The sequence below is a fragment of the Manihot esculenta genome, chromosome 12 (assembly GCF_001659605.2).
Source record: "Manihot esculenta cultivar AM560-2 chromosome 12, M.esculenta_v8, whole genome shotgun sequence".
In the NCBI taxonomy this organism is placed as follows: Eukaryota; Viridiplantae; Streptophyta; class Magnoliopsida; order Malpighiales; family Euphorbiaceae; genus Manihot; species Manihot esculenta.
The window spans coordinates 33,551,718-33,562,555 of NC_035172.2; the positions used below are offsets into that span (position 1 = coordinate 33,551,718).

At 34.2% G+C, this 10,838-nt stretch overlaps 2 protein-coding genes across 4 annotated transcripts; both read right to left on the reverse strand.

Moving 5' to 3' along the window:
• Positions 1-2,060: 2,060 nt before the first annotated feature.
• LOC110627796 (GLABRA2 expression modulator) lies at positions 2,061-6,144 on the reverse strand. The gene is made up of 4 exons (XM_021774159.2): positions 5,271-6,144; positions 5,054-5,155; positions 3,730-4,001; positions 2,061-2,507 (listed from the first exon to the last, which is right to left on the reverse strand). The coding sequence occupies exons 1-4, from the start codon at positions 5,623-5,625 to the stop codon at positions 2,319-2,321; spliced, it is 918 nt and encodes a 305-aa protein (XP_021629851.1). The 5' UTR covers positions 5,626-6,144; the 3' UTR covers positions 2,061-2,318.
• Positions 6,145-6,523: 379 nt separating this feature from the next.
• On the reverse strand, positions 6,524-9,591 carry LOC110627853 (esterase OVCA2). Of its 3 annotated transcripts, none has more exons than XR_002489923.2 (6): positions 9,093-9,591; positions 8,893-8,991; positions 8,729-8,770; positions 8,460-8,604; positions 6,956-7,049; positions 6,524-6,817 (listed from the first exon to the last, which is right to left on the reverse strand). XR_002489923.2 is itself a non-coding variant. In XM_021774228.2 (6 exons), the coding sequence occupies exons 1-6, from the start codon at positions 9,516-9,518 to the stop codon at positions 6,750-6,752; spliced, it is 882 nt and encodes a 293-aa protein (XP_021629920.1). In that variant the 5' UTR covers positions 9,519-9,590; the 3' UTR covers positions 6,524-6,749. The 3 variants fall into 3 exon arrangements, 2 of the variants coding, with proteins under 2 accessions (XP_021629920.1, XP_043804510.1); XM_021774228.2 differs by having other exon boundaries at positions 6,956-7,057; positions 9,093-9,590; XM_043948575.1 differs by lacking the exons at positions 6,524-6,817; positions 6,956-7,049 and having other exon boundaries at positions 8,466-8,640.
• Between the last annotated feature and the right edge of the window lie 1,247 nt (positions 9,592-10,838).

Consider the following 10,838-nt stretch of genomic DNA (forward strand, 5'->3'; position numbering starts at 1 on the left):
GTGATATCTTATTTTTTACAAAGAAAAACACAAATTGAAATTCAAGTTATTTGGAGTAGCTTATCTTTTATTCCATTGCTAGAAAATGTCTACTTGATTATTCCTTTTACTATGACTATTTGACCTAAATACTATATTAACATCTTCCAAATAAGAAAAAGGTAAAAGTAAGTTTTACATAAAGAAAAAAAAAAGAAAGAAAGAAAGAATAATTGGATATCCGGGAGAAAGTTAAGTCATTTTCATGGCAGAAAGAATGAATAGCAAAAAAGAAATAGCAAAGAGAAAAAAAAAATGATTCTAAAATAGAAGAATCAAGAGTTAGTGGCAATGAGAATGATTATAGAGGAAGAAAGCAACCCTTCATTTCAAAAAAATTATGTTCATTGTACATGTTCTTTAAAACTGTTTCTGCCAGTAAAAAAAAAAAAAAAAAGAAATGAAATGCAAGACTTTGGCTATAAACCTCCATTAAATATGGTAAAGAGACTCCCAAAGTCTAGCTTATTATAGAATCCAAGGCATTATTAAGGATAAAACGTTTACCTCTTCTTTTATGATTAGTACAGAGATGAAAATGATGTATTATGTAGTTTTCTTTCTGTTTTCTTTTTCTTAAAAAAAAAATTGTATCACCACTCCACAATTAAAATTATTAATTATTTCATTCTCTTTGTTTGCTAATATATTCCTTCATTAATTACGGATGGTATTCTGAAATCCAAAAAATAAGATTTTACGGTGTATGTAAATTCTGATGGAAAGAAATGTGTCCCTCTCCTTTTATTCATTTTTTTTTGTCTGCTAGTTACGTTTAACGGTCTTTCTGGTACAGTGTCACTTGTTTTTGTCACGCAGATCCGTACGTATGGAAGCGCTAGACCCCTCTCCACGCCAGGCGACTATTTAATTTCTCCCGGCACGCCTGCGGGTAGGGTTGTTAAGTGACTGAGTCTGCTGTCCTTCCTCATCACATCACCGGACTGAATTTCTTCTTACTGGACCTAGGCTTGCGGGTCATCCGGTCTGCCTGCGTATCTGGATCAAGGCTGAATATACTGGACCGGTCAACTGAAGTGGATTTCTGAAACTTTGAACATACTTCACTTCCTTAGGTCTGACTTTCCAGAATGAGTGAAGTCCGGCGGTCATCAACGTATTAATTAATCCCCGAAAGAAAAAATAAAAATGGTGCGTTCCATCAAACTCATGGCATTGCTTTCTCAATCTTCCACAGGAGAGGATTAGTTGTTTGATAATATTTCCATCCATCTTCCTTGTTTAGTATGTGGAAGAGTAACACAATTCCAATTGTCTAAATATAGTTTGCTTTATAAATTGGGGCTGCCAGAGATTTGCTATTTGCTGCGGTAAATTTTTCAAACATGCAAGCACTTGCTAATCAGTTTTCAAACAGTGGTGTCACTCTGTATCACAAGATGTGCATAGGATAGGGTGCTTGGTTGGTTCCATTTCAATACAGTTCAAGTTAAGAATGAAAATCGAAACCCAAACTGCCTTGAAACTTCAATTCCGGTTTGATTTGATTACTTTGATTAAATTCTATTACTTACACATGAAACTATGACATTTTTATGCTCATTTTAAAATAATAAGCAATTTTAAAATTTTAACATAAAATAGTAATAATAAAATGTTTGTATTAATATAAAAAATATATTATATATAAAAACGTAAGTTATATAATTAAGAATCAAAAAGTAATGTAATGCATTTATAAATAAAATCAGTGTTTTGGCTTATTCCACTTCAATGCAATTTAGAATGGTTTCGACTCAATTCTTAATAACTAAATCAAACCAAAACATTAGGCATAAATTCAATTGGATGCAATTGAATTCTTACAACAAAAGTTTTTAATCAATTCTAATACGGTACAATAAAATTTTCAATTAGATTTTTAACCTTCAGGAATCGAGACCAACCCTAGCTATATGGATAATTTCAGAAAACGTTATCATTTATATTCAAGGGGTTAAACCTGGATTAGTAAAGTTTATTAGACTGGATGAAAACAACACCGAAATGGGCAAAATATGTGAAGGTTAACAGCTAATCTCACATAAGATTCATACAAACAAGTTTCTAAATGAGTTGTGCCATGCAAAACTACAACCACATGGATTATATATATGTGCTGTTACAAAGATGTTCATCAACTCTACAATTTCCTAATTTCGTTCCCAGAGGAACAAACAAAATTTTCCAAAGAATTGCAGCATGCGCCGTTCTACATTAGCACTTGGCACCACATGCTGAAAACTTCTGGTTATAAGATAACGAGCATGTGACAAGTATCAAGCAGACTGTAGATTATGGGATTGCAAAGCATCCTGCAGAAATTTCACAGCCCCATCGTAATTTAGGAATCCCATGAACCAAAATTCGTGAGTATCAACAGAAATAATCTCAATGTATTTCTCAGCAGTATTTGTTTTGCTTGACGAAGGATTGACAGATTTAAGCTGATGTAATGGGATGGCCACCTATTTTAACAAACAAAGAGTCAAAATATGGTAGGAGAATCATCACAGAGAGCGCAATAGATACTTGGAGAAGGGAAAAAAAAAAGAAAAAGGCATAAAAGCAATGATACAATATTATCAAATGATGGTCAAAGTAAGTCAATACTGATGAAAGAAGCAAGGGACGACTCCTATGAATGGCTTCCAATTCAAAATAGTAAGGTAACATACAGCAGATTTGCAGACCTGTATATATTCTGATAGGGATTGAAACTGTAACAGCACAATTACAGGTAATTGAGGAAGAAAAGAGTAGAAACTAGCAACAGAGAAACAGGAGGAACTATAGACTATAAATGAGAGAATAGAGTATAAAGGATGACAAATTTATTAAGATTCTTGGTATTGATTTAGATATTAACACAAGTCCCAGAAGCTGTATTTATATAGCTCTCCAACTAATTTTTCCTGCCTATCTCCTCCTTCCTAACAGCTTCCGTTCCTACTTTCAGACTTCTAAAAACAGAATGCAACTCCTACTAGGCTTCTTTGTATACCTAGTCCTTCTATATAACAATAACCCCCTCTTTAGCACCTTCTTGTCCCATACTTATTGCTGGTATTAAGATTCTCACATCTTGACTTCAGAAATGAGTCTATGCCTGCATTGAAGTTTACCGTACTTGAAAGACAAAGTGCTTCACTCCCTGGATGTTTAGTTCTGACACTTGTCTAGTAATAGAAACTAGTAATTAGAAGAGTTTTAAGGTACTGGACATTCGAGCACCCAGTATATTAGAATGACCTAATTCTAAGATAAGATCAAAAGGAACCTTTAGCACTTAAGACCAATGGCCATGGTGTTGCATAATAGAAGACAAATAAAAGTCAAGGCACTAACTTTAAGGTACAACACACTAAAAGCCCTGAACAAAAAGATTAGTACTAAGTAAAGCTTACTTTCATCCTCAATCACATAGCTTCTTAAATCCCATTGTGGTCACTAATTTTGAATGTTTCATGTAAAATTGCAATCAATAATCCCACTGGCAATAAATTAAGAAATTGTGGAACAAATATGTACAGCTTAAAATGAACAATATGCCAATAATGCTCCAATATAGCTACAAATGCATATACTTAAATAAAAGTTCAACTGATGATTATAATGAAAAGTAAGATCCTCCAACTGTTGATATTGCACCAAATCCAATGGATTTAAGAAGTGCAAATTAAAACATACCTTACAGTAGCTCCATTCAGTTTGGCCATCAAATTGATGTTGAAGGGGATTGTCACTACAAAATGCAAGCTTGGCTGTAGAAACGTATAAAATCCCCATAACTGGACCAGCTGATGTGGATAAGTAACATGCATATGAGTTCTGGAGTTGCTCCTCAGGTACTGTTTCAAACGTCTGTCGAAAGACCTTCTCGTAACCACCTTCTGCTAGAATCTTTGTTCCTTGAGCAATTCTTCCCAATGCAGCATCTGCTACGCTAGGTGCTGTCTTCACTGATTTAAATTAAAAATAAACAGAAGATGATTAGTCTATCAGAATAAAGAAAAGCTAAGACAAAAAGCAACACAAGTCGCATAGTATAATGAAGCAAATAAATAAACAAACAAATTTTACAATCAAACCATTCCAATAGGTCAAATAATCATGTAACAAAAGAAAGTCTACCACTTGTTTAGAGTCTTCAAACATCCAATTTTACCTGACATTAGTGCAATCAGCTGATAGTTGATAAGCGACAGGAATATGACTAAGATAGTTCAAATACAAGTCATGTACATGCAAGATGAGGAGGGGAAAAGCCACTAACGTGGGCTTGCCACTAACCATATACTCAAATTGATCTGTTGGAGAAAGGTAGCTTCATTTTAGAATTTAGCCAAAAATTTCAATAAATTTATCCTCATCAGGAATTCATTTGCTATATCATATGTGAATGCAGTTCAATAATTCAGACAAGCAACACCATCATCCTTTAAGTACTGCTAAAAAAGATTTAAAGTCTTTTGTAATGTCATATGTAACTAGACTTTGAATCCTCAGTTTTTTCAGTGATAAAGCATGTAATGATGCTATTTTATCTATGAGGAAGACCCTAATGGACTATTTAACTATGAATAAATGTAAGGAGAGGAAGACTTTTTCTCATTACCATGTCAAACATTGCTCCTTGGATATTTAAAACTACTTTCATTATCCTCTCTTGCATCCAGTTATCCTCTCTGTCTTTGCCTCACATATTCGCCTCTACTCTCTAATTATCATCAAAATCCATGAGAATCTGTCATTATAATCCAAACACCAATAATTGATAGATGCATATGTTCATGTAGCAATGGCCTATCAAAGATCAGTGAAGCCACACCACTTAAACAATGACAAACCAAAAATCAGAATGAAAGAATAAATTCATGTTTCAGTCGCAATTTTAAGATATCTTCTCATTGAGATTATTCTATTTCACTTCCATCGCAGAATTCAGTTAAGCATTAAATGTTAAGAATTATACTTCAAAATAATTAAAGTCGGAAGATGAAACAAAACTCACAGTGCTGCCATGTGTTTTCAGCGAGATCCTCGACCATCTTGGTAGCTTCACCCATCTTTTTTCCCAGTACTCCTAGCGTATCCCGCACGCTTCCCATCGTATCTGCTCCAAAAAGAAAAAACACAGAAATCCCTGAAAAAGAAGAGGGGGGGGGGGGGGGGGCAGAAAGAAACCTAAGTACATTCGCTTATTTATAAACATCGAAATTGATAATTACCTTTTAATGAAAAGGACAAGGAGGGATGTGCAGGAGATGAAGAAACGTAGGGATTGGATCCATCAAATAAATCCTTGTCACTGCCATTGCTGTCAGGTAAAAAACGAGGTTCTGTCACCAATGCGGAGCGCCAGCGGACCGTTTTTTTCCTGGGGCTTGTACAGCTCGGAGCTTGCAACTGATCAGCGTCACCTGGAGCCTCTGTCTCAGCAACCGATTCCGTCGCGACACTCCCCTTGTTCTCGTCTCCATTTGCATCATGAAGATGATTATCTCCGGTATTCGGATCGGGTTCAGATTTTGGCTTCGAATCCTGGCTCGTGGAATCCGTGTGCTCCGTGGGCTGTTGCTCCATGTTTGTAGAAGAAACGAAGCGTGCAGTGGCGCGTGATCAGTAAGTCGGCTTCTGTATCGAGATTTTGTTTATTCGTTTTGTTAAGAAATTGAAGAGAGTGAAACGGCAAGCAAATTTCTTCATGGATGAGGCTAACCTGGAAAAAAGGTTGTGGGCCGTACGCTGGTGTCGCCTCTTATATAGCGCGTAGAAGCAGAACATTGACAGAGACAACTTTGACCCTTTTTTTTTATCAATTGATAAAATTTCATGAGAAAACAGGCCTGTAAATATGGAGGCCCAAATACAATACATAGAAATATAAAAGTCCAAAGTAAACTCAATATATTTTACAGCTTTAAAACTCGATTGTTGCTGCTGCTGCACAAACACCACTGCTCCTTTGGCTCCTCTGGTCATCTAAATTCAGCGTATATCACAGAGGTTAAACCCAAAAGTCATCTAGAAGTGAGGAGGAGAACCAACTCTCCGGATGAGAACTCCCCCTATCCAAATGGGGCAAAAAAGCAAAAAACCCGACTGTGCGGCATACGGTGGGAACTTACTCGTAGAAAAGAAAGAGAACAATTTCAGAGCACCTCTCTCTAGATTGCAGCTTTTGTTGTAACTGGTTTCCAATTTTATAGAAGATGTAAAATCAATTTCGCCATCAAATACATTATTGCGATTATTGTAAACTTTATATAAAAATCAGTTTATTATTTACTAATTTTTATATTTAATTTAGCTTAATTTTGCGATAAATATTTATTTTAACAATCATTAAAATTGAGCTTATATCAACATAAATTATATTTCTTTTGACAAATTATCAAAATAACTTATATTTTTATATTGCAATTATTGTATCAACATAATTAAATTGTCAAAAGAAAATAATTTATCTATCTCTTACAACTTGAAATAAAAGAGAAATAATTTAAATTTTTTATTGGCGAACATTTAATTGTTGTATGTACAACGATCTTATTATAATCATTATTTATGGTGAGCTCTGTTTAGATCTCACTATGATCAACAGTTAATTTCTAACTTGTTATACATACAACAACCATAGTATTGAATAATTTATCAACATTCAATAGTGTAAAAGAAGCAGGCCTCACATCCAAGCAGATCCATCATCAGTCATGTGAAGGCATCTTTTGAATCTGTTCAATGAAGCTAAGCATTGTATTTTGGCTGATATCATCTGTGCAAAAAGTTAATGAAATAATAAAAAAAGAGGCAAATTCAAAATGACCAATCAGAACCATATCCTATTCTTAGATTGGAAAATGTGAAACCAGCATCCTGCAATAAGGAAAGAATCATAAATATTATGACTAACCAAGTCTTGGTATGATGTGCCCCTTGGGATGATGAATCACAACAGGGTTAACAAATGACTTCAGTAGATCAATTCCTCCTGGCTTCAAAAAGTCCTTCTCCCCTTCATCATATGCCATTATCAGAAATTAAAAATAATGATTCCTATTCATATAAAATTGTTTCTTATTTGTTTCCTACATTACTGTAATGATGCTGAAATGCATTTATACATCATGTCTTATACAATTGCATTCAGCTCTGGACTGTGGATCAAAGTAATTGTCTTTGCTTTATAGGTGATGAAATCAAAATAGTAACTCATTGCTCAAAAATGATATCCTCTTCCAACTGAATCCTCATGATAACTACTTGATTATAGAGTTTTAGAGTTCTTTTTCTGCATTAAATTTGAACCTGTTGCTTGTTCAACATCCAGTTAACATTTTGCATTGATAAGTAATGCACGTACCATACAGAGCACAACTCCCAACAGAATATGGTTAACTCTTTTAGATGAATGAAAACAGACATTTCATGGACCATTAATCATAACAGAGAATACACCCACAACACAAATGCTCAATGAAAATAATGATGATGAATCTTTACTCCTTAGATAAAAGCAAAAAATACTCCGAGAATGAATGCAAGTGTATTCAAATTTTGAATATTGCCCCTGGTTAATGAATTGGAAGATAACATTTGTTGAAGAAATGCAAGAAAACATTATTAGAAGTCTCTTTGAAAAGTAACTACAATACTAGAACCTTTGAAATATAAATGCTGGTAATAATACAACTTTCTAGGGCATCAATCACTTTGAGTGATCTACTTAGACATAGCATTGCTACGTGCTCTAATCCACTGAGCTACAGGTCCCATCCAGTCTTGATGTCTTAAATACGGAAAGATCAAGTGAAAGAAGCTCCTCCTAAGAGCTGAAAATGGAGGGCAAGCGACTTGTTTATTTTCTTAACGGTAACTTCTAGATTTAATTAGTGTTATTGAAAATTTTTTAGGACGGCATAGACCTTTGAGTGCTATTAGTGCAACAACAAAAATTAGAGGATGTGGAATTTTGAAAAAGGAAACACATGAGTTGTGGCCTTCTCTATTAGAAAATGGAAAACAATAATACTGCAGTTGTATTGCCGGTGAGTACACAAAGCAAAGCTCAATGTCTACATATTATGCCTAAGAGACAAAAATTTCTTTAGAAATTAACATTCACAGCAATTCACATATGCGCAACCACTTGTATCAGTGTTTGGATTAAAAAAAAAAAAAAAAAAACAATTTTTCTACAGCCCCATCAAATGGTGCATAAGAATGAAGACTTCAAAAACACAGCATACCACTTTGCTCTGAGAATAATAATAATAATCATAAGGCTAGCTGCATTTCATTAACTTGGCTTTTTTTGTGTTCTATTGTTATAAACAACAATAATAATAATAACAATAATAATAATGACAAGTTAAACAAAGGGAGTCTAAACAAGTGCTGCAGGCTATTGAAGTTACCTAAAATGTGGAGAGAAGGGCAGTCAATGGGAGATGAAAATGCATTAGCACCAAGCTTAGGTTGGCCAAACTTATACCCTCCAAACTTAGCCCCAGAAATCATGATGAGAAACTTTATCTTGGGTATCCTTGTAAAAGCTACGCCCTAAACTTTCAGCAATCAAACAATAATTTTTTTCACCTTAAGATTTCCACAATTTAAACAATTAGAAAATTTCAAGAAAATTTCTTATGGAATTGAGGGGAAGAAGAACCAAGAGTTTCCATACCTGTGCTTGCATGCCAGGCACAGAAGCTGATATCATTGCTCCCTAATATTCATCATCCAAACAAAAAAAAAATAACATAATAAAAATAAATAACTGTTTCAAGAAATTAGAGTATAAAAAAAGTGCAAGATTAATACTCCAGGAGTAAACTTGAGTAATCTCACCTGGGAAAAACCAAGCAAACCGTCAAAAGGACCATGATTTATCATATACTCTTCTATATAAGCAACACATTCATCAAAATTCCTATACTCTGTGAAATCCTACAAAAAGAAAATACATCAAAAATTTTTTAAACTAACCTACTTATTTTTCTCTATAATTAAAGCAAAAAAGAAATGGACAGGGAAGATAAAGCTCTGACCTGATTTGCCTGGTACCATTCATAGTAAGGAGGATCAAAAAAGCCTTCAACCTCAGATTTACCTTGGGCAGGAAATGGGCCATCAAGGAACTGAATGTCGAGTTTTTTTAGCACAGTATCAGGCCATCTAGCTATCAAATTTTTGAAGATCAAAGCACTGGTCCTGAAGCCATGGAGGCCAAGAATTCTGGGTTTGTTTTGAATTTCGTTTTGCATCACAAGTCTAGTTTGATTGTGCGGCTGCAGTAGTGATTTTATGGAGTATAATCTCCTGAGCTGACTGTTGGAGACAAAAGGGCCAAAATGGCGAGACTGAAATCTTACCGGTGACCCCACTGTAACGCAATTTGCAACGGTAAAGGGAGTCAATCCCATCCTCAGAGTATTGACAACTTGTTTGAAATAATTTAATTGATTAATCATCATCCGTTTCCGATCCACGGGAAATCAAGACACTGCACTGGGAAAATTTGATGATGGGAAAATTGATTGAATTACGAAAAAAACGAATCAAGACAAACTGCCATTTTTATATAAAAATATTAATCAAAGATTTACGCTCTGTTTCTTTCTAAAAAAAAAAAAAAATTAATTAATATTACTCTTTTCATTCATGAAAATAAATTTATCTTTATTTTTTTTTAGTTTAAAATACAATTAATATAATTAAAATTAATAATATTTTAAATTTTTATGAGAAAGAGTGCCACGCGGTTGAGTATAGCGTTGGGCTTCTCAACCTTTGTGTAGAGGGCCTTTGTTTCATTTTTATGTTATTTTTCTTCTAACTTATCATGTTTTTTAGTTTGTTTTGGTGAGATTCCTTCTGATTTTGGTTTGTTTTACCATCGAGGGGTTTGGGGTTTCTCTGTTATTGGTGTTAGAGGTGATCACGATGGGTGTAATTTAGTTTTACTAGGTGGCTCCATTAAACAGGAAATACTATGGATTGATATTTAATTATGATGGTTTCAATGTCAAACATGAATATTCTAATAACAAAGTGAAAATCAAAGGATGCTTTCATTGAATTAGAGAACTGAATTTATACACCAAGTATATTACAAAAAACTAAAGTCCTATTCAAGTTTAAACTAATCAGAAATTAAGGAATAAATCAGAAAATAAAAAATAAAATAGTTGACTCAATCAACAAATATAACAGAAGATAGTTGTTAATATTAACACAGGAACATATGCTAATATACCCCATAAGTTAGATGATGTGGAACAACACCTAGCTTGAATGTGTGATGATTGAACTAGTCCTTGGCAAGTGGCTTTATAAGTGTGTCTGCTAACTGATCTGAACTGGGAATGTGTGTAATAAAAAGTTACTTATCTTGAACTTGCAGCTTGACATAATAAAAATCAACTGCGACATGCTTCATCCTGCTGTGTAGAATAGGATTATGACACAAATAGATAACACCTAAATTGTTATAGTAAATGGTAGGTGGAAGACGCAGAGGAGCTCCAAGTTCTGTGAGTATATTTTTGACCCAAAGTGTTTCCTCAAGAACATTGGCAACTGCTCGATATTCAGCTTCCGTCGACGAACAAGCAATGGTTTTTTATTTTTTTGAAGACCAACTCACAGGATGAAGACTAAAAAAAAAGAACATAGCCGGTTGTAAAACTCCTATCAGTGGGATTACCTGCCTAATCAGAATTCGTGTACACGAATAGTTTAAAATTGGTGGAACAAGCTAGACGAAGACCATAATAAGCAATTTGTTTAGGATA